This window comes from Oncorhynchus nerka, linkage group LG26, assembly GCF_034236695.1.
Source record: "Oncorhynchus nerka isolate Pitt River linkage group LG26, Oner_Uvic_2.0, whole genome shotgun sequence".
NCBI classification, from domain to species: domain Eukaryota; kingdom Metazoa; phylum Chordata; class Actinopteri; order Salmoniformes; family Salmonidae; genus Oncorhynchus; species Oncorhynchus nerka.
This window is the reverse complement of record NC_088421.1, coordinates 18,012,715-18,036,337: the sequence shown is the minus strand read 5'-3', so window position 1 is coordinate 18,036,337 and position 23,623 is coordinate 18,012,715. Positions and strand designations below refer to the sequence as shown.

General features: G+C 42.3%; 2 protein-coding genes and 1 pseudogene across 4 annotated transcripts; all 3 read left to right on the top strand.

Moving 5' to 3' along the window:
• Window positions 1-517: 517 nt before the first annotated feature.
• LOC115110460 (tetraspanin-1-like) lies at window positions 518-13,874 on the top strand. 3 transcript variants are annotated; one of them, XM_065010188.1, is made up of 9 exons: window positions 523-679; window positions 3,319-3,424; window positions 5,894-5,969; window positions 9,564-9,779; window positions 11,892-11,966; window positions 12,300-12,407; window positions 12,579-12,704; window positions 13,071-13,163; window positions 13,341-13,874. In XM_065010188.1, the coding sequence occupies exons 3-9, from the start codon at window positions 5,913-5,915 to the stop codon at window positions 13,398-13,400; spliced, it is 735 nt and encodes a 244-aa protein (XP_064866260.1). In that variant the 5' UTR covers window positions 523-679; window positions 3,319-3,424; window positions 5,894-5,912; the 3' UTR covers window positions 13,401-13,874. The 3 variants fall into 3 exon arrangements, with proteins under 3 accessions (XP_064866261.1, XP_064866260.1, XP_029492001.1); XM_065010189.1 differs by lacking the exon at window positions 3,319-3,424 and having other exon boundaries at window positions 518-611; XM_029636141.2 differs by lacking the exon at window positions 3,319-3,424.
• Window positions 13,875-13,956: 82 nt separating this feature from the next.
• On the top strand, window positions 13,957-15,402 carry LOC115110459 (WD repeat-containing protein 74-like; annotated as a pseudogene).
• A 469-nt stretch (window positions 15,403-15,871) lies between these two features.
• Window positions 15,872-23,334, top strand: LOC115109890 (tetraspanin-16-like). The gene is made up of 8 exons (XM_065011016.1): window positions 15,872-16,292; window positions 16,956-17,041; window positions 17,395-17,592; window positions 17,755-17,829; window positions 17,979-18,086; window positions 18,180-18,335; window positions 18,418-18,501; window positions 23,210-23,334. The coding sequence occupies exons 1-8, from the start codon at window positions 16,235-16,237 to the stop codon at window positions 23,273-23,275; spliced, it is 831 nt and encodes a 276-aa protein (XP_064867088.1). The 5' UTR covers window positions 15,872-16,234; the 3' UTR covers window positions 23,276-23,334.
• The last annotated feature ends 289 nt before the right edge of the window (window positions 23,335-23,623 follow it).

Below are 23,623 nucleotides of genomic sequence, written 5' to 3'. Positions count from 1 at the left end.
ATTACAATTTACCTCCTCCAAATTCCTCCATCACTGTCACTCTGGGTATTTTATTTTTAAAGCTCAACTCAGATTCCTGCATGATTGTGAAAGTCTACTTTTCATTAGAGGCTGTCATGGGAAGATTTAGGTCAAAGTCTGAGCAAATTTCTAAGCAAGAGAAACATTCCGACTGATGAATTATCCTATGTCTACAAAACAATGCTTTCAATGGAACTCACATAGTAAGGTCTTATAGTATAGTATGTAATTAAATACAATTTTCTTAAAAATCCATATATTCTTTCTCTGCTTCCATACCATTCACGTCTCCAAAAGTCCACTTTGATATACAGTGATGCCACAGGTAAAAATGGTGATAGAATGTGCTTATGCTTGTGTGTATGTAGCTGTAACATTGCTGTGACACTCCCTCAGGTGGTACTTCTACTCCACAGGGAAGTGAGCTCCTTGCCTCTGAAACCTGAATCACTCCCACCTGTTTGCCTCAGCACGCCCCCTCCCTCACTGTTTATAACCAACCTGCAGCCACCGAGAAGCACAGGAAGAGAACGAGAGAGTTTGTGTGTAGAAGAGAAAAACGCAGTACAGGTCACTCTTCGAGAACACAGGTAAATCAGCCTGTTTACTGACGCCCACATTCGCTCTCCCAGCAACAGCCTCCATCACCCCAGTGAAGGTAAGGCCCAGACTCCCTTTCTTTCTCTGAGTCTCAACGAAACCTGTTGTACCACTCTACTGTAGGGTAAACAATTGTAAGTGAGAATAACAAGGGTTGACTCATCTGGTTGTTGAAAATGCCCCATAGAGTAGTAATTTGATATGTTTTATATTCTCCTGTAGTCGGGTGCAGTGACAACATGGATTCCAACAATTCATTATTTGTTCCTCTCCTGAGATCTTGACTCAAGCCTGTAATTATTCCTCTCTACAACCAGGTTTCCATCCAACCGTTTTAGGCGAGTAAAGTAGATGTCCGATTAAAAAAGAATGTACCGGCCTAATGGCAACAACATTTTTCGGTAAACTTTAAAACTGTGGACAAAACAAAATACGCTAAACAAGATGAGACCTTTTTGTGTCGGTAAAATGAATTATGCGAGAAATGTAGGTGGAAACGCTTTTATGCGCAAATATTGATATAATAACCATCATGTCGAAGTAAATTTGGGAGTCACGCGATGATTTGTAGTCCCCCACTACGATTTGTCGGAAAGCATGAACTGTATTAGTTTACAGATCAAATCAATCAGGATGAATTTAACACGGTGGTGATAGTGAAAGGTGCTGAGCTTGATGCGCCTTCCCAATAAATATCGAGGGTCTTATTATGGTGACATGATAATCGATGTTTTGCTGCCATTTAAAAAAAAAAATCTCACTCTTTTGTCCATGATAATCTCATACGTACGCTTTAGCACGTGCCAATACAAGTGGACACTTACTATAGAGCCCCACAATGGAGGCGTCATAATGCCCATAAAAGCTAGCGGTCAAACAGGAAAATGGTTCCAATTGTTTTTCCACCATTCATTTTTTTCCATAGGGGATTTTTAGAAACACGTGTGTCATGCTGTGGTACTTTATGTAGCCTAAGGCATCTTTTTTTGTGAGAACCATCAGTAGAGTTGAAAATGGAATGGAAACTTGTTTAACTGCAAAATATATCTTTATGTGCACTATGTTGTATGCATAGCCTTTTATTTGCAGCAAGCCAATTTGATGGAAACTCCTCTCTGCAGGGAAAATACGCATAGTTTATATGCAAATTTTAGAATATTCGAATGAAAATCTGTCACCAATTGGATGGAACATAGCTCATGACATCCTTTTAGATTTGTTTAGAGTTTTAGCACGCTCAGCTCAGACAGATTCTGACTGGGTTGTCTCTGTGAGTGAATTACTGTATATACTCTTCCTGACAATTATTTAGATTTGTCATGATGGAATATTTTCATGTATTACCATTAAGCCAAAACCCCATTACTCAAAGCACTACCCTAGGGCTCATGAGGAAACCCACCTTCAACAATGTAATCCTTCATACATTTCAAACTTTCCCATTTTGGAGTAGACTACATGTTAGGAATTGTCATTGAACCATATTAGGTCAACTGTTACACGGGATGACAGCTGACTGAGATAAAGCTTTGATAAATATGATGTCCATACTTTCTTTCCTCTAGTCGTTAATTGGCATGTTCGTCAACAGACATTTGTTATCTTGATCATCATTCCGGGAAATGTTTGTCACCAGGTGTGTCCCCACTGGCTTCCTTGTGGATGAATTCATTATCCTAGTCTTCATGACTGAATACCACATTACTCCTAACATGATATCAACAAAGCTATGCCACTCACTGTGTCATATTATTCAGCAGTTTAAAGAATACTTGCCTGAAATTCACCTGATCATTGGTTTATTTTTTACGTTACTCTTGTCTAAATTATATTCTCATTTAGCTGCTTTGTGTTTATTGCATTTTAATTTTCAAAGCATGTAAAGTCCTAAGGGCCATATCTACTGTATATTATACTCACCTTTGTCTTTGTACCGTGTGTTGATGGCTCCTGGCTGGGATGTTTTCTTAGTAATTTGCATGTGACTGTGTTTGTTAATACATCACCAGGCTAACTATGGCCACCGCTGTTGCCATTGGCTTTGTGAAGGTAGAAGATGAGTGACCACTTGCAGGAAACCCTCTGGGAATGAAAGGGGGAAAACCAATTCAGGATATGTTGCTATGCGCCCTCTGGCTCATTCATATGATTAACCTGATGCTCATGGCTAAACATTGACACGGTGATAAACATCCTGACGTTTAGCATCCATCTCTCAGTACTTGTACTGTATGCCGATGCCATTTCACTCTTTTTATTTAATTTTTTATTTCACCTTTATTTAACCAGGTAAGCTAGTTGAGAACAAGTTCTCATTTGCAACTGCGACCTGGCCAAGATAAAGCATAGCAGTTCGACACCTACAACAACACAGTTACACATGGAATGAACAAAACAAAGTCAATAATACAGTAGAAAACAAAGTATATATACAGTGAGTGCAAATAAGGGAATTAGGGCAATAAATAGGCCATGGTGGCGAAGTAATTACAATATGGCAATTAAACACTGGAATGGTAGATGTGCAAGTAGAGATACTGTGGTGCAAAAGGAGCAAAATAAATACAGTATGGGAATGAGGTAGATAGATGGGTTGTATACAGGTGCAGTGATCTGTGAGCTGCTCTGACAGCTGGTTCTTAAAGCTAGTGAGGGAGATGGGAATCTCCAGCTTCAGTGATTTTTATTTTTTTGCAGTTTGTTCCAGTCAGTGGCAGCAGAGAACTGGAAGGAAAGGTGACCAAAGGAGCAATTGGCTTTGGGGGTGACCAGTGAGATATACCTGCTGGAGCGTGTGCTACAAGTGGGTGCTGCTATGGTGACCAGTGAGCTGAGATAGGGCGGGGCTTTACCTAACAGAGACTTGTAGATAACCTGTAGCCAGTGGGTTTGGCGACAAGTATGAAGCGAGGGCCAGCCAACGGGAGCGTACAGGTCGCAGTGGTGGGTAGTATATGGGGCTTTGGTGACAAAACGGATGGCACTGTGATAGACTACATCCAGTTTGCTGAGTAGAGTGTTGGAGGCTATTTTATAGGTGACATTGCCGAAGATAAGGATCGGTAGGATGATCAGTTTTACGAGGGTATGTTTGGCAGCATGAGTGAAGGAAGCTTTGTTGCGAAATAGGAAGCCGATTCTAGATTTAATTTTTGATTGGAAATGCTTAATGTGAGTCTGGAAGGAGAGTTTACAGTCCAGCCAGACACCTAGGTATTTGTAGTTCTCCACGTATTCTAAGTCAGAGCCGTCCAGAGTAGTGATGCTGGATGGACAGGCGGGCAGGTGCGGGCAATGATCGGTTGAATAGCATGCATTTAGTTTTACTTGCGTTTAAGAGCAGTTGGAGGCCACGGAAGGAGAGTTGTATGGCATTGAAGCTCGTCTGGAGATTAGTTAACGTGTCCAAAGAAGGGCCAGAAGTATACAGAATGGTGTCGTCTGCGTAGAGGTGGATCAGAGAATCACCAGCAGCAAGAGCGACATCATTGATGTATACAGAGAAGGGAGTCTGCCCGAGAATTGAACCCTGTGGCACCCCCATAGACTGCCAGAGGTCCGGACAACAGGCCCTCCGATTTGACACACTGAGCTCTATCAGAGAAGTAGTTGGTGAACCAGGCAAGGCAATCATTTGAGAAACCAAGGCTGTTGAGTCTGCCAATAAGAATGTGGTGATTGACAGAGTCGAAAGCCTTGGCCAGGTTGATGAACTCTTAAGTAATCTATCTGGGACCGTATAAGAAACACACTTATGGATACTTTAGTCATAACATCAGAAAGAAAATGACACTCATGTCAATCAGAAACTCCTTGACAGAGTTCACTGTCACACTACTGGTGCTACTGCCACAGAGTGCTATTGGTTTGTTATCGCTGTTATTAAGAGTACAGTACAAACCAGCTGTCATTTAGTCACTCAATCACTGTTCCCACCCTATAGGGTCATATGCAGACAGACCGTCCTAAACACATAGTGGTAAAGGGCACCACACGGGGTCATAGAACAGAGCAGGATGAGATGATCCATAGATGGTTTAACTTGCAAAACGGGACAGGACATAAACCTGCAGTTTGTGTGTGTAATGGGCTCCTGTGTTTTAATAGCCCTCTGCTTGACACTGAGGGCGAGAAAGATAAAGTTCCTTAAAATGTCCTTGTACAGGTGATGGACACTGTTCTCATCTGAATAGCAGACCATGTTGAACATGTTGATAGCTTTCTTGTAATTGGATGACTTTTATACATTGAACATTTTGTGGCCCCAGGTGGAATGGTTTTCAGACATCGAGTGAATTACTGTGAATACTCTTTCTGACAATTAGGCTATGGGAATGGTCTGCCTCTTGTATAATTGTAATCTGTTTAGGGGCCAAGTTATTTGTTTAGGGGCCCATTTTAAATGACAATGCAGTGGGACATGCTGCCTTGTCATTGCCTTTGTACTTTCCTTAATTCTAAAGCAAAGGCTCACTTAACTCTCATTGGTGTTGGGAAAGTGTACTGTACAGTAAATGACATATGACATTAGTACAAAAAAAAGCAAGGGTGCTCTTGACTGTTCAAGGACGATACGGTGATAGGGAGGATAAGTTAAGTGGCTGGTGTTTTTCCCCACTCCTTCCTTCCCACGTCTTACTGTAGATGACAAAGGGCTGGTTTCCTGGTAACAAGTCAAAGACCGCAAACAGCATCAAGGAGTGTGTAGAACTGTTAATCCTTCACCTAATTAGCCAGACATAACAACTCGGTGCAAATGACTTGGAACAACTCTGCTAGAGTAGTAGAGAAATGCTTTGTCTCTATTGTTTGACAGAATATATATTTGCTTCCTTAGTGACTGATTGTGTCCACAAAACCATAACTGTCACCTTCCAATATCATTCAATATGAGTCAAATGTTTATTCAGGTGTAGAAGGGTTCGTGGTGTAAGTTTACAAGATAAGATTGTGACCAAAACCCTCAACATACAATTTCCAAAATGTCATTGATATAGAACATCATAAGAAGTACATCATTTAGCTGTTTTGTTAAGATTGTACTTCCCCATTGAATTAAAGAGAACCTTAGGTCATTATGCTTCCTCCTCTAAACAGGCCTATAGACAATAGGCTACAGACATAGGCAGTAGATTTAGTTCAGACTTTTGACCTCTGATCTCATCTTAATGATTCAGAAGTCTCATAGAATAACTAAACATTCTCATCATTACCATAGGTGATTATTCATAAATGTTCCCTTTCTCACCTTTTTCCTCTTCTTTTCTTCCAGGCAGAATAATTCATCAAGAATGGGTTGCTTCGGATTTCTCAAAGTCATGATGTTTGCTTTTAATGGCATCATCTTTGTAAGTTGGAGATGTTTTCATCTTTTTGAGTAAATTATTGCTGATAATAGCAGAGTTCAGTTATGCTTCACAATAATGAATCTGCAGGCAATCAGAACACTCCTTACCACTTCTTATCCTTATTCTGTGCCCCAGAAAAACAGTATCTAAATTGCAACGTGAGAAAGTTATGAGAACATGAAACAAAAAGACAGACATTTGTTATGGTTTTACTACTTTTTATGAGACCGACATGTCATTTTGGACCAGATAAGATTAGGCACAGAGTAGAATAGTGTGATGTGCTGCAAGCCAAATGCAGCATGAATGTCAGAGAATGCGAAGGAGCTATTAAATAAATAAAAAATATTAAATTTTACTGGAAAATACCTATGTAGGCATAACAAAATAAAGATGAAAGGAGAAATGTAGCATGTATTCATTCCTCTTGACCTATTCCACAATTTTTTTGTTACAGCCCGAATTCAACATGGATTAAATCAATAAAAAATCTCAACCATCTACATACAATACCCCATAATAACAAACTGAAAACATGTTTTTAGAATTTGCCAATTTATTGAAAATTAAATACAGAAATATCTCATTTACATACACTACCATTCAGAAATTTGGGGTCAATTTAAAATGTCCTTGTTTTTGAAAGAAAAGCATTTTTTTTTGTCCATTAAAATAACATCAAATTGATCAGAAATACAGTGTAGACCTTGTTAATGTTATACAATTACTATTGTAGCTGGAAACGGCTGACTTTATATGAAATTTATATAGCCCTTCTTACATCAGCTGATATCTCAAAGTGCTGTACAGAAACCCAGCCTAAAACCCCAAACAGCAAGCAATGCAGGTGTAGAAGCACGGTGGCTAGGAAAAAGAGTATCTCTACCGCTCCTGCTGTCTCTAGAGAGTTGAAACAGCAGGTCTGGGACAGGTAGCACGTCCGGTGAACAGGTCAGGTTTCCATAGCCGCAGGCAGAACAGTTGAAACTGGAGCAGCAGCACGGCCAGGTGGAATGGGGACAGCAAGCAGTCATCATGCCAGGTAGTCCTGAGGCATGGTCCTAGGGCTCAGGTCCTCCGAGAGAGAATTAGAGAGAGCATACTTAAACTCACACAGGACACCGGATAAGACAGGAGAAGTACTCCAGATATAACAGACTGACCCTAGCCCCCCGACACAAACTACTGCAGCATAAATACTGGAGGCTGAGACGGGAGCAGGTGTTACGCCCCTGAAAACAGGGGAGAAATAATCACGAGAGTGATACGGTGTTGTATTCTCAAATCAACATTTAGTTCAATGAGAAAAGACCGCGAATTTCCCCAGGAATATGGGTGGAGACCAGAGCAATCGATCTCCGGCTCATAGATTAAGAGCATTTCGTAGATCACAGATTAACACTTTTAGGCACCACAAAATAAAGTAATCAATATAACGTTTACACATTACTCTCACAATTCGTACCCTTTGACAGATTTGAACTTTAACACAATTATATGAATGTTATCAATCTCTATCAACTAATACTGAATGCATCTTTTTAACCTTAGATGTTTTAAGATCCTCACATACTATGAACTTACTAATACTTTTCAATGTATAACAGGCTATGAATATGTCCTTTAACCTGTCACACAGGTACCCACGTGCCATATCCTCATTGGTTATACCCACGTGGGTGACTGAAAGACAAACGAGGTCAGTGGCTGCAATGCACCTAATTTATTAAAGTTTCCAATCGCAATATAAAGTCAAGAGAAGAAAAGGCCTAGAAGGAGGAGAGATGACTAGAAACGCTTCGGTTGACCATTTTTATGTGTGGATTAATTGTCGGAGTAGAGGACCTTGTGCATTTCAGGTAAAATAACAACAATGTTTATATCCCAGGGCAAATTGGCTAGCAACAGCAAGCTAGCTAAATAGGAAAAATTAGCTAGCACGTGCAAGCTAACTAAATTGCCATACATGTTTAATGCTTTTCGACCCGTCCCCAAATTAATGTAATTGGTTCAGAGTTTGATATTTTATCCTGCATTTGATGTTGGGGGACAAAATAAATGTGTGCACGCACGCAGCCGGTTTGGGTTCCGTGTTAGCCTTTTAAAATGATAAAATTGACTTTGTTAACACACCGTGCCATTGCAACACAGGAGTGATGGTTGCTGATAATGGACCTCTGTATGCCTATGTAGATATGCCTTTATAAAGTCAGCCGTTTCCAGCTACAATAGTCATTTACAACATTAACAATTACTACACTGTACAATGTCTTTTGAACGATAGTGTAAGTATTCACACCCCTTTGCTATGAGACTCCAAATTGAGCCAAGGTGCATCCAATTCCTCTTGATCATCCTTGAGAGGTCACTACAATTTGATTGGAGTCCACCTGTGGCCAATTCAATTGTTTGGACACGATGTAGGAAGAAACACACCTGTCTATATAAGTCCCACAGTTAACAGAGCATGTCAAAGCAGAAACCTTACCATGAAGTCCAAGTTACTCTCCGAGATAGACTTGTGATGAGTCATATATTTGGGGAAGGGTATAAAACAATTTCAAGAGTGTTGAACAACCGGGAAAGGACCTTGGTCAGGGAGGTGACCATGAACACAATGACCACTCTGACAGAACTACAGTGTTCCTTTGCTGATAACCTGCCAGAAAGACAAGTCTCCACAGCACTTCACCAATCTGGGCTTTGTGGGAGATTGGCAAAACAGAAGGCGCTTCTGAGAAAAAGATGCATGCCTGGAATGAAAGACTCTGATCATAAGGCAAAATATTCTGTGGTTTGATGAGACAAAAATGTAATTATTTGGCCTGAATACAAAGTGCTATGTCTGGAGAAAGCCAGGCACAGCTCATCACCCATCTAACTTCATCCCTACCGTGAAGCATGGTGGTGGAAGCATTATGCTATGGGGATGCTTTTCAGCAGCAGGGACTGGGAGACTGGTAAGGATAGAGTGAACAAGGAATGGAGCTTAATACAGGCAAATCCTTAATGAGAACCTGCTTCAGAGTGCAAATGACCTTAGACTGGGGTGTGATTTACATTCCAACAGGACCATGACCCCAATCATACACCCAAAGCAACGCTGGAATGCTTCTGAACAAGAATATGAAAGTCCTTGGGTGGCCCAGCCAAAGTGTTGACTCAAGGGTGTGAATACTTATATAAAGTAAATGGGATTTCTGTATGTAGATGAGGGGAACATTTTTTACTTTGTCTTTATTTAACTAGGCAAGTCAGTTAAACAAATTCTTATTTTCAATGACTGCCTAGGAACAGTGCGTTAACTGCCTTGTTCAGGGGCAGAACGACAGATTTGTACCTTGTCAGCTCGGGGATTCGATCTTGCAACCAATTGGTTACTAGTCGAACGCGCTAACCACTAGGCTGCATGCCGCCCCTTAATCAATTTTGAATCGAGACTGTAACAAAACCAAATGCGGAATAAGTCAAGGGGGAGGAATACTTTCAGAAAGCACTGGATGGGCATGTTCGGTAAGACGAAGGGCAGCAGTTGATGTGGTCTTCATTGAATTAATAGAAACCACCCAACAATGCTATGCTCTCTTCCCCCAGTTGGCGGGCGCTGCCATCCTGGGCGTAGGGATCTGGGTGAAGGTGGACAGCGGCTCGATCCTGGGGCTCCTCAAGGGGATAAAAGATGCTCCAGCGGAGATGAACCAGATCCTAAACGTGGGCTACCTGTTGATTGCTGTGGGGGCAGTGCTGCTGGTCATAGGTTTCCTGGGTTGCTGTGGCGTCATGAAGGAGAGCAGGTGTATGCTGCTCCTGGTAGGTCACCTCAAACATGAGCTCTTCAGTATATGTGCTATGTTGTCACCAATGTGATCGACACTGACTCGGTGAACAAGCTTGATTGTCAAGCTCATCATCTCTCCTTTCAGAATGTTCTACAGTAGAGTAGGTAGCTACACGGATAAATGAAACATTTCAAAGATTTTACTGACTTACAGTTCATATAAGGAAACCAGTCAATTTAAATAAATTCATTAGGCCCTAATCTATGGATTTCACATGACTGGGAATACAGATGTGCATCTGTTGGTCACAGATACCTTAAGGAAAAGGCGTATTTCAGAAAACCAGTTAGTATCTGGTGTGACCACCATTTGCTCATGCAGGGCGACAACTACTTTGCATATTATTATGCTTTTTTTTAAAACCTTTTTTTCTCCCCAATTTGTACTTAGTCTTGTCCCATCGCTGCAACTCCAGTACGGACTCAGGAGAGGCAAAGGTTGAGAGTCATGAGTTCTCCAAAACACGACCCATCTCGACACACTGCTCGCTTAACTCTGAGGCCAGCCGAACCAATGTGTCAGAGGAAACACTGTACAACTGGCGACTGAAGTCAGCGAGCATGCACCCGGCCGCCACAAGGAGTTGCGAGATGGGACAAGGACATCCTAGCCGGCCAAACCCTCCCCTAATCCGGACGACACTGAGCCAATTGTGCACCAATTCATGGGCCTCCCAGTCGTGGCCGGGTCCAACACAGCCAGGGATCAAACCCGGATCTGTAGTGACGCCTCTAGCATTGCGATGCAGTGCCTTAGACTTCTGTGCCACTTGAGAGGCCCTTCCTTCACATAGAGTTGATCAGGCTGTGGAATGTGGCCTGGGAATGATGTCCCACTCCTCTTAAATGGCTGTGCAAAGCTGCTGAATATTGGCGGGAACTGGAAAAAGCTGTCATACACGTCAATCCAGAGCATCCCAAACATGCTTAATGGGTGACATGTCTGGTGAGTATGCAGGCCGTGGAAGAACTGGGACATTTTCAGCTTCCAGGAATTTTGTACGGATCCTTGCGACATGGGGCCGTGCATTATCACGCTAAAACATTAGGTGATGGCGGCAGATGAATGGCACAACAGTGGACCTCAGAATCTCATTGTATCTCTATGCATGCAAATTTCCAGCGATAAAATGCAATTGTGTTTGTTGTCTGTAGCTTATGCCCACCCATATCATAACCCCACCGCCACCATGGGGCACTCTGTTCACAACGTTGACATCAGCAAACCTCTCGCCCACATGACGCCATCTGCCCGGTACAGTTGAAACTGGGATTCATCTGTGAAGAGCACACTTCTTCAGCATGCCAGTGGCCATTAAAGAGGAGCAGTTGCCCACTGAAGTTGGTTATGACACCACACTGCAGTCAGGTCAAGACCCTGGTGAGGACATGCAGATGTGATTCCCTGAGACAGTTTGTGCAGAAATTATTTGGTTGTGCAAACCCACAGTTTCATCAGCTGGTCCCGGTGGCTGTTAGACAATCCCGCAGGTGAAGAAGCCAGATGTGGTCCTGGGCTGGCGTGGTTACATGTGGTCTGCGGTTGTGAGGCCGTTTGGACGTACTGCCAAATCCTCTAAAACAATGTTGGGAGGCGGCTTATGGTAGAGAAATTAACATTACATTCTCTGGCAACAGCTCTGATGGACATTCCTGCAGTCAGCATGCCAATTGCACGTTCCCTCAACTTGAGACATCTGTGGCATTGTTGTGTGACAGCTGCCCATTTTAGAGTGGCTTTTTATTGTCCACAGCACAAGGTGCACCTGTGTAATGATGCCGTTTAATCAGCTTCTAGATATGACATATCTGTCAGGTAGAAGGATTATCTTGGCAAAGGAGAAATGCTTACTAACAGGGAAGTAAATTAATTTTTGCACAAAATGTGAGAACAATAAGCTTTTTGTGCATATGGAACATTTCTGAGATTTTTATTTCAGCTCATGAAACATAGGACCAACACTTTGCATGTTGTGTTTATATTTTTGTTCAGTATATATGAAATGTTAGCAAATGCACTGTAAACAGTTTTCTCAGTCCAACCACTCAATCTCTCTTATGGTCTCCTTTTCCTATTTTTCTAGTTCTTTGTGATTGTGTTGGTGGTGTTCATTGCAGAGGTGGCTGGAGCAGTGGTTATCCTGGTGTTTAAACCCTTGGTAAGCGTACATGGAGCCCATTCACTCTCCTCATATTGCTAAAGGGGGTTAAAGACTGTCTGTGGAGAATTTGATAAAAAGACTACACTCTTAGAAAAAAAAGGTGCTCTCTAAAAGGGTTCTTCGGCTGTCCTCATAGGCAAACCCTTTGAAGAACCCCTTTTAGTTCGAAGTAGAACCCTTTTGGTTCGAGGTAGAACTCTTTTGGGTTCCATAAGAACCCTTTCCACAGAGGGTTCTACATAGAACCACAGACGGTTCTACCTGGAATGCTACCTGGAACCTTTTGGAACCCTTTTTTCTAAGTGTGTGATTTGTGTTTATGTATTTCAGGCAGGTGAGTTGATTGAGAAACTGGGCACCAAAGTGGTTCAGAACATTAAGAAGGACTATGGAGAAAATGTAGACGTCACCGCTCTCTGGAATGCTACTATGGATACGGTACTTTACAATATCCCGCTGGCCTGTTTTAATACCTTGGAAATAACATATTAGGCCTACAAATAATGTCTCAAATTACATTGTCATTTTTATATGCTTGTGTATTAGAAAGCTTATTCAGTTTTGTCAACAGAATTGTTCTAATATGAACTGTCTCCGTGTCCACTCTAGCTAAAGTGCTGTGGATTCTACAACTATACAGACTTCACTGGCTCTCCATTTGAAATGCGCACCCATCTCTATCCTCAACAGTGCTGCCACGGTGCTGTTTTCAGCTCCTGTAATGACACAAGTGCTGTATGTTAAGTTCATGTTTTAAGTATCCCTATATTTCTGTTATTACTGTGATGTCACTCTGTTATTAGTACACCTACGCAGTAGTCTCACTGTTGATGGAACTGGCCTGAGTATAAGGGTGACTGTGTACGGTGAAGTAAACGTTGTTAAACTGGAACCTAGTCGTTGTCATTTTGAGTTAACACTGTAGTCATTGCGGGTCCAAACTTGGTACGAGATGTGAACTCATCACCTCAAGTTAATCACACTACATCCATACTCAAACTCATCAATGGAAGGCCCATTTGAGAATGTAACACACTTTACAGTTGAACACCCAGTGGCCTCACCTGTCTAAATCACTATTACATTTGTGTGTCCCCACAGACGATCACTGGCTGCTTCCCAAAGTTTAAGCAGCTCATTGATGAAAACACTATTGCCATTGTGGCAGTGGCATTGGGAATCGCTGCCCTTGAGGTACTGTTGACTCCTTCCCTGTGTCTATTTCAAGGTCACAATCTCATTGTTTTGAAATGCCACAAATGTAGATGCAAATTCAACAAAAGTAATGTGATGTGTTCAGTTTCGTACAGCGGGCTTTGTTTAAAAGTTTAGCATAACCAAAGCATTTATTTACTGTTCCTGTTTCCCTAGATAATGGCGATGGTTGTCTCCATGACTTTGTACTGCATAATAGGCTCAAAGAGTGACTGAAAACCAGTGGAGGAGGGAGGGCCGTAGAGTCATCTGCCTGGATGGCATCTCTGGACACTCCTTAGGACAACTACCAGGGTGGATGCATAACAATCTCTGAAACCACCAAGGCTGAAGAGAAATCTAAGGAAGCTTTGTGATAAGGAGAGGCGCCCCACCACTGAGCCAGTTTAAATTAAATCCTGTACAAGATTATTGGATATGGGAAATGTCTATTTGTTTTGAAGTCTTTTATTATATACATATTTCACCTAAATGATGCTGTATTACATTTAGATTGCAGCAATACATTGCATCCTAACTCCATTCCACTCTGCACAGTATCATCAAGATTCATATTATAATAACATTATCAATTCACTGTCAGGACATATATGTGCCACATTTTATAATTTTATTAATTGATTTTCTACAGATGCTACATGCTCTGGAGAATTAATAAAATGGTTGCAACTTGCAACGCTCTGAAAATAAGTTTAACTGATTTATTGCACTGTAACTATTGTATTAACGGCAATATTTTTAAAGTAAGTTTGTTTAACTCATGTTTTGGTATCAAAGGCACATCTTTCCTAGTCCAAGTTCTCTCTAAAATAGTTAAATCTGTGTGGTGTCCATCTGCTGTTTGAATTTCTTTCTTTAGTGTCTGTCTGTTCAGAAAGGATGCAAAACGGAGATTCACCACAGCACAGAGAATAACATGTTAGAATTTTTGTTTTGTTGACAATATTTTTGTTATTTTTCATGACAGACAAAAGTAAAGTGTGCTCAGTATGGGTGGGATCGGAAACAGGGATATTAAAAGGAGTGAGCCTATCCAAAAAACAGGCTTTCAACTTCTGAGATGAGCTGCCCGAGCCTGGACCAGGAAGTGTGTGTCGTAGGCTGGGGAGATCAACATGAGACTGAGGTACTGGTGGGGTCTGTGAATGGCACAGTGAAGACATTTAGCACAGAGAAGGGCATCTTCGCTGAGACCAGACAGTGTGTGGAGAGCACCCAGGGCAGGTTCACAGGACTTGCCGTCAGACAGTGCTCTGATCGCGTGTGTGGAGACTGGACTGCTGAGGGTCTGGAAGGAGGGCAGGACAGACACAGTTGAGAGAAATGCTGGGACGAATGTTTGTCGGATGTGACCGAATCCCTCGCAGCGCAACCAAGTGGCCACAGGAGGGAAGGAGAATGACTTAAAGGTCTGGGATCTGGAGAGTACTGAAACACCCATTTTCACCTCCAAGAATGGGGCGGCAGCGTAGCCTAGTGGTTAGAGCGTTGGACTAGTAACTGGAAGGTTGCAAATTCAAACCCCCGACCTGACAAGGTACAAATCTGTCGTTCTGCCCCTGAACAGGCAGTTAACCCACTGTTCCTAGGCCGTCATTGAAAATAAGAATTTGTTCTTAACTGACTTGCCTAATTAAATAAAGGTTAAAAAATAAAAAATGTACGTAATGACTTGCGAATGCCAGAGTGGGTTAGAGACATGGCCTTCATCCCAGACTCGATCGTCACCTGCACAGATTGATTCACCACCAGGTGCGAGTGTATGACCCAGTTCTGGAGGCTCATTTTGGGGAGTACCTGCCAACCAAGACAGTGTTGTAGTGGGCAACACACATGGAGAACTCACCATCTTAGTTTTGCAGAAAGGTCTGGTGTGTGGGTGTTTTGAAGGGAATGGCACGAGGACTGCGGGGGCCACCCCTCTCCCTCTGGTGGCTTGGATCACTTTATGAGAGTACACAGCCTGGAGGACTGCTCCCTACAGCACAAGGTGTATCTGAAGTCACTACTCAACTGTGTGCTTCTGTCCAGCAAAGATCTAGAGCTGAGCAGATCAGCAGTAACCGGAGATGTGAAAGAAGAGGAAGCTGAAGTGGATGAGGGGTGGGACACTATGGAGAGGATAAAAGACCAGGCGAAGAAGAGTGCAACAGAAGAAGAGGAAGCTGTAGTTACAGGTGTAGAGAAGACCACAAAGAAAAGAAAAGTGGTCAAATGACCCACAGTGGAGAGCTTAAGGAAAGGGCTGTGCTCTGAGAAACAAAGAAGATCTAGAGGTCTGCCAAAAGTCTGTGTTGCAGATGTACAGAATGTTTTCCTGTTGAGTCTGTACTGCAATAGCTGTAGTTTTCCTTTAAACTAAACTCATTCTGGAATTGTTTGCATGCCCTTCTATACAAACTTCCTTGAAATGTAGCTAACATAAATGATATATATATTATTTTTGGCAACAAAAGTGTATTGAATGTACAATATCCCCAAGGCTATTACAATATCTTATAGAACTCTGAACATGATCGGTTATCGTGTGTGTGTGTGTGTGTGTGTGTGTGTGTGTGCCCCTAATAAAACGACCGATGACGTCTGGTTTCAAATTTTAAAAATTAAAACACAGCACAGAGTTGCTAAACCCAGAGGCGCAACATCGCGAGAATTCCGAGAACGCTTGCGAAACAGACAATCGACCAGGCAGGGGTTTGTGGTTTAAAAAGTCAATGAGAGAAGTGAAATCTAAAGGCACAATGTAGATTCGAGGCAATGTCTTAAGTAGTTGAACATGTTATTACTCCAACCTCGTGAAAGTGACAAACGGACACGTTTTCATTTTCGTCAAAAAACAACTGCATTTGATTTTGACGGCCTGCAATATGCGCATTTCGGCGCGAGACGACCGTTAGAGCCGATGGCGTTTTCTAGCATGAGTTTAGCTAGCAACGTCGCCATGACATCGCCTACAAGTGTGATCGGGGATTTCTATTGGAGAAGCAGTTTTAGGCTTTCTTCATACTGTACTGGTTTTGACCGCAGTGTGTTGTGACTGGACAGAGAATATGACACCTGTTGGCCAGGCAGACACAGACAGTTGGCAGCAAGTAGGCCTTAATAGCAGTAGGCCTAAATCGTCTGGACCTATTAAAAGTAAGGACAGACGCGAACGTTAGCTCGCTAGCTAAAATGGCGCTAGCTAGATAGCTAATTTAACTATAACCTCTAAACATAGAGGGTAGTCTAGCTAAGTTAGCTAACTACCAGTAACAAGCGATCCATGGTCAGGTCACTAACGTTAGCTAGCTACAATAGCTAGTCTAGCTAGGCTAACAGTTAGCTAACACTAGCCAGCTCGATCTTTAATGTTAGTTATTAAAGGGAGAATCTGGGATTGGTACATCCATTTTTGTATCCATATTTTTAATTAGTGATACTATTAGATCACTATTTACTCTTGAAGAATATAACTCATACATTTATCATGAGCTTAACATTAGTTAAACTGCTTTACCACATTCAAACCCAAAATTGTATAAGCTTATATATTCTATTGTTTGTAAATAATGTACATTTAAACAAACTCTGTATAGCTTCAAAACATGGTTAACATTTGGATCTAATGGATGGTCAGTCCTGGCATCCATAGTTCCATCTTTGAATTTGAGACTGGTTACATTTCTTCAGTCCCATCTCTCAGCTGTTTACCAAAAATGTGTCTCATTAGCTAGTATTATTATAAGCCTGTTCTGTATAATTTTGTCATATTTTCTCCTTTCATTATAGAAGGTCGAACTTGCAAAATGGCTAGACATGACAAACTGTACACATGGATGCGGTATTTGATGTTGCTGCTTTGTGTGATACTTGTTGTAAGTAGCTAAATGTTGCCTAGCTGGCAAACAAAGCCCAGTTGAACTGTCTGTTTGAAATGCAAATAATGAACATTCTTCTATAATCGATAATGTAAACTGTTCTTGGCTAGCTATAGAAATATAGTTGCCCTCTCATAAAACCGAGGTTTGTGAATGCATTGCAAAAGTCAAACACACAGAAGAAGACAGCAACTGCTGTTGTTGTCATTGTAATATTACCTAGCCTGAGAAATCCATCTGGCAAAACATAGAAGAAGAAAAAACAGGCCATAACAACTCAAATGCAATTTATTAGCAGATTATTTATTTTTTTAAATGAAAGAACACCACCATCCTTCTCTCCCCTCCAGATAAGTGGCTTTGTGCTGCTGGGACTTGGCGCATGGATTAGATATGGAGCAGCTACGTTTGTGGATGTCCTGGGCCCCTACTCGTCTCAGCTCATCTACATCAGCTACATCTGTATTGGTATGGGCTCAGTGCTGTCTTTCACGGGTCTCATCGGCTGCTGTGGGGCTTGGAAAGAGAACCGCTTCTTTATAATGCTGGTGAGAGACAACAGCTGTGCAGTCAATTTCAAGGCACCAGACAATAATTATCTTACTGTGTTATAGTACTGCAGAGTTGTAAATGTCCCACTCTTTTCACCCGGCAAGCTTCAATAAGAGGCAACATTTTCACTATCTCTGCATTTTTTGTACCCTGAACAGTTTTTCTTCATCGTGACAATGCTATTTGTTGCTGAAATCATTGGGACTATTTTTGTCTTGACGTACCGGAATCTGGTAAGAATAAATGAACATGCTGGCATCTGTATCATCAAGTAGGCGAACCTATATCATAATTTAGAGCCCTGTAAATTATTGAATTATTTGTATGATATAGCCTAGCCAGGCTATGCCTTTCAATAAGCTGTGATGTCTATATGTGACAGGTTAGCTTAGTGGTACGTGATGCAAGCAAGAATTCCCTGATGACTGTCTATATGGGCCCAGCGGCAACAGACCCAATCTCAACAGCATGGAACACAGTCATGGTCAAGGTGAGAAGCTCTCTGACCACCAGAACATCTCAGACAGTAGTTATTACAGCTAATGTCTACAGCTAATGTCTTTATTGGTTTTTCATCTCTTAGTTCAAATGCTGTGGTTTTGAGAACTCGACTGTAGATTTCAAGGGCTCTGTGTTCAGTACAACCACGGGTTTGAACTACCCTAAGATTTGCTGCGTGAACAAGACCCTTGCAGACTGTGACGGTATCACCATCACTCCAAGTCTGATCCAACCACAGGTAACTCACTGCACTGTTGTATCAGTCTGTGCTCTAAGGCTGTAAAGCCTTAAGCCAAATGCCCCCTTTGTGTTTCCCCCAGAGCTGCTTTGGTAAGGTCATCACAGTGATCAGAGAGCAGAGTGTCATCCTGGGATCAGCAGCTGGCTGCATATGTATGATGGAGGTATGGTATGGGAGAATTTCAATCTGTTTTGCTTGACTCCTCGCGTCGTCTCCTCCACCCTCTCCTCACCTGATGAAAAGATGGCGCCGAAGAACATGGCTGACGTTTTACATTCTCCCAACCAATTGTGCTATTTTGTTAGTTGTTTTGTGTAACTTATTTTTTAAACTTATTGTGTACATAATGTTGCTGCTGACCGAAAATAACTTCTGGACATCAGAACAGCGATTACTCATCATGGACTGGAAGAAACTTTTTCCTTTAACGAGTCCAACAAGAAGGATATCCTGCTTTCACTGGAACATGCCCAGATCCACGCCTTTTGCGTGAAGAAAAGATGAAGGAAAAGGGGCCGCAGATCGGGCAGCCTTCTGAGAATCCGTAGGCGAGTGAGTAAAATCCCACTGCCATCCGCTCTTGCTAACGTGCAATCATTGGAAAATAAAATTGATGACCTACGATTAAGATTATCCCACCAACGGGACATTAAAAACTGTAACATCTTATGTTTCATCAAGACGTGGCTGAACGACGATATGGACAATATAGAGCTAGCGGGATTTTCCATGCACCGGCAGAACAGAGACGCTACCTCTGGTAAGAGAAGGGGTGGGAGTGTGTGTCTTTGTCAATAACAGCTGTTGCGTGATGTCTAATATTAAAGAAGTCTCGAGGTATTACTCGCCTGAGGTAGAGCAACTTACCTTATGATAAGCTGTAGACCACACTATCTACCAAGAAATTCTCATCTATATTATTCGTAGCCATCTATTTACCACCACAGAACGAAGCTGCCACTAAGACCGCTCTCAACCAACTCTATAAGGCCATAAGCAAAGAAGAAAATGCTCACCCAGAAGCGGCGCTCCTAGTGGCTGGGGACTTTAATGCAGGCAAACTTAAATCAGTTTTACCAAATTTTTACCAGCATGTCACATGTGCAACCAGAAAAAGAAAAAAAAATCCAAGACCACCTTTATTCCACACACAGAGATGCATACAAAGCTCTCCCTCGCCCTCCATTTGATATATCTGACCATAATTCTATCCTCCTGATTTTTGCTTACAAGCAAAAACTAAAGCAGGAAGTACCAGTGACTCGCTCAATACGGAAGTGGTCAGATGACACGTATGCTACACTACAGGACTGTTTCGCTACCACAGACTGGAATATGTTCCGGGATTCATCCAATGGCATTGAGGAGTACACCACTGTCGTGACGTTGTATTGATTAATGTGACGACTGCTGCTCGTCGAATGATTAAAAGTTCATAATTACGTGATTAAATGAATCGGGCAATTATTAACTCATTAACCTGGCGCACCATGTTAAAGTTTAGTTATATTTCACAAATTAACTCAAAGAATATCAGAATATCGATTTTACAACAGTCGCTAATCAATCAATTTCCTCTACAGTCTCATTCTGAACGTTGCATAATCCGGGAATCTGCACAAACCCGAGTCTCACCAAATAAGGCCGTACCACACCAATTGTGTTGATTATTTATTTGCTAACAAGCTAAAATTATCATATAAGATACACAAACACAGTCTAGGCTATTGATTAGAACTTAGTACGATAAAACAGGTCCCTAGCGGGCCAACACAATATGACACGTGTTACAGAATGGGGATTTCAAAAGGGAGAGAGAGTGCATGAGAAAAAAAACACACTTAGGTGCATTTGTCAGCTATGCTTATTTTAACCCTAACCTTGCCTCGAACTACCGCTCTTATAGTTCAGAATATAATGATGTAATTACGTGTTGAAGGTCTCAGATGGGTGTCTCTGCGTGGACCGGATTCTGACTTCTCTGATGACGGTCCGTCTTCGGTTACCGGGTGTAACTCTCTGTTTCTCCTCACGATGTCAAGTGTCCTTTCTCTTGGTGGTCTGTTTCCTCACCCTTGCTCTGAAAAGTGGTTTTCGGAGGAGGGCTAATCAGCCGTGTGGATGGTTCCAGCATGGGAAGGAAAACAGTGTAGACACACAATTCCTTGGAGAGTGGTGACCAGGTGGTCCTGCGTGAATTTACCCCGTTTAGATACAGCTACTCATCCGTAACATAGGTTGTTAAAATGTTCCTTTGTCTTCTTCAACCTTGTGTTGCGTTTTGGGTTTGCTGACCACTCAGACCTTGGCTGCAGCTCAGGGTCCCTTAGTCTAATATGTTCATTCTTAACTCATGTTTTATACCCTGGGGTCAGAAATGGCTGTTTCCTCCTTTAGGGCAATTCTCTTGCCGTTACAAGGCAAGGTCTGGATTTTTACTCAGATCCAATTTAGACAACTAACTTCACATTTCATCTTTACAAAAACATTATCTTTGATCTGGACATTTTCCACACAACATACAATATGCAAACAGTAGGCACATATTAGGAAAACTCTTAAAGTTACAATGTTTTTGTTATACCGTCGTCCCTTAACTTTTAATAACATAACAAAAACAACATCATTTTCATATTCCATTTATCATCATTACCACCATTGTGGCTGACAAAACCTATTGTCCCAAAGTCCATTTATTGCATGTTCTGAGGCCGGTTCTCCATAGTGACAGGACAAAGGAATTTTGCCTACTGCCTTAAGATTTACAATGGGCGTGAAGTGTCATAAACCCCTCCCCCCCCCATCTCCATACCTCTCGATCTCTTCCCCTCTGGTGGGTGTGAGAGATCTCTGTAGGTTTGTGGTCCACGGTAACCTGATCCGAGGAGGCCAGTCATGACACCACCTCAGTCAATGACTTCATCAATAAGTGCATCGACGACATTGTCCCCACAGTGACTACGTACATATCCCAACCAGAAGCCATGGATTACAGGCAACATCTGCATTGAGCTAAAGGCTAGAGCTGCCGCTTTCAAGGAGCAGGAGACTAATCCGGACACTTATAAGAAATCACGCTATGCCCTCAGACGAACAATCAAACAAGCAAAGCGTCAATATAGGATTAAGATTGAATCCTACTACACCGGCTCTGACGCTCGTCGGTTGTGGAAGGGCTTGAAAACTATTACGTCCTACAAAGGGAAACCCTGACGCGAGTTGCCCTGTGACGCGAGCCTAACATACGAGCTGAATGCCTTTTATGTTCGCTTCGAGGCAAGCAACACTGAAGCATGCACGAGAGCACCAGCTGTTCTGGATGACTGTGTGATAACGCTCTCGGTAGCCGATGTGAACAAAACCTTTGAACAGGTCAACATTCACAAAGCCGCTGGGCCAGACGGATTACCAGGACGTGTACTCAAAGCATGCGCGGACCAACTGTCAAGTGTCTTCACTGACATTTTCAACCTCTCCCTGACCGAGTCTGTATTACCTACATGTTTTGAGCAGAGCACCATAGTCCCTGTGCCCAAGGAAGCAAAGGTAACCTGCCTAAATGATTACGGCCCGTGGCACTCACGTCGGTAGCCATGAAATGCTTTGAAAGGCTGGCTGGTCACTGCATCCTCCTGGACACCCTAGACCCACTCCAATTCACATACCGCTCCAACAGATCCACAGATGACCCTAACCCTAATGCTAAACCTTTCCCCCCCAGGAGACTGAAAATATTTGGCATGGGTCCCCAGATCCTCAAAAGGTTCTACAGCTGCACCATCGAGAGCATTCTGACCGGTTGCATCACCGCCTGGTATGGCAACTGCTCGGCATCTGACCGTAAGGCGCTACAGAGGGTAGTGCGAACGGCCCAGTACATCACTGGGGCCAAGCTTCCTGCCATCCAGGACCTATATAATAGGTGGTGTCAGAGGAAAGCCCATAAAATTGTCAGAGACTCCAGTCACTCTGCTGCAGCACGGCAAGCGGTACTGGAGCGCCAGGTCTAGGACCAAAAGGCTCCTCAATAGCTTCTACCCCCAAGCCATAAGACTGCTGAACAGCTAATAAAATAGCCACCGGACAATTTTCATTGACCCCCCCTCCCTTTTGTACACTGCTGCTACTCGCTGTTTATTATCTATGCATAGTCACTTCACCCCCACCTACAATTTACCTCAACTAACCTGTACCCCCGCACACTGACCTCTTTAAAACATTTCAAAAGTAATCGAGGAGAGGAAACGTAAAAAAATAAATTTAAAAAAGTGCTTGTATGAAGTGCCTCTTTCTCCATTAGCTCGTCATCAGACAGATGACGTTTACAGAGAAGGAATTGCAAAATACGTGTAAAGTGGTAAAAATACATTTGGATAAAAAGATTAGGAATGTAGAATTTTAAAATCTGTGCATGCTTTTCTCCTCTGAGTAAACAGCTGATTCAAAGGGGGATTGGCAGATTTCAAAACACTTCGCAGAGGATGCACTTCAGTATCCTTTGCCGAACAAAGTAATTGAGGAAGGGAGCAAACTCCTCTGTTCGCTTACTAACGAATTTCAACTGTCCTTAACCACTTATCGGTTTCCGGGTCACGGAGGAGTTGAGGAGTGGACTTTTGCCCAATTGAGAATCTCCCTATGAGTTACACTGCTCCCTCAAGTTCTTCTTTAACCTCTCTCAGACCCAAGGACTATTGCTGAAAAGAACTGCACTTTTTAAAGCTTAGTAATGCTTTTTCTACAGTAGCTCACCATTAGGACCTAAAGAGTATTCTAAGTTTGATAACTATCTATTCTATAGCAATTGGTTGCTGAATAGATAATGTTGCTTGGCTTCAAGTCATTGTTTTCCTGTCCCCTCCTCTTTGCAGTTATCCTCCATGATCCTTGCCATGGTTTTGTTTGTGAAGTTGGGGCTCATGAGGCATCCATGGTGAAGCCAAAGGGTCCATTCACACCTGGAGGACACCAACAACCCCCACAGGCAACAATAAAGTTCTGCTAAATGATAAAAGTTTGTGTGTTTTCCTTAGTTGAAATTGTATCTGTTATTTTGGTTATATTAAAATTTGTATATATTATTTTTAAAGCTATGTACTTTGTTTTCACTGGGAAGGGGAAACCTAGTCAGTTGTACAACTGAATTCATTCAACCGAAATGTGTCGTCCTCATTTAACTCAACCCCTCTGAATCAGAGAGGTGCGGTGGGCTGCCTTAATTGATGTCATCGGCACCCAGGGAGCAGAGTGTTGGGGGTTAACTGCCTTGCTCAAGGGCAAAAAAT

Bases quoted from the DNA above. Each gene is read 5' to 3' on its own strand.
- LOC115109890 (XM_065011016.1), top strand. From the start codon at position 16,235: ATGACACCTGTTGGCCAGGCAGACACAGACAGTTGGCAGCAAGTAGGC. The intron at 16,293-16,955 runs GTAGGCCTAAAT...CTTTCATTATAG, and splicing joins GCAAGTAGGCCTTAATAGCA to AAGGTCGAACTTGCAAAATG. The intron at 18,087-18,179 runs GTGAGAAGCTCT...TTCATCTCTTAG, and splicing joins GGAACACAGTCATGGTCAAG to TTCAAATGCTGTGGTTTTGA.
- LOC115110460 (XM_065010189.1), top strand. From the start codon at position 5,913: ATGGGTTGCTTCGGATTTCTCAAAGTCATGATGTTTGCTTTTAATGGC. The intron at 9,780-11,891 runs GTAGGTCACCTC...CTATTTTTCTAG, and splicing joins GCAGGTGTATGCTGCTCCTG to TTCTTTGTGATTGTGTTGGT. The intron at 12,408-12,578 runs GTACTTTACAAT...TGTCCACTCTAG, and splicing joins GGAATGCTACTATGGATACG to CTAAAGTGCTGTGGATTCTA.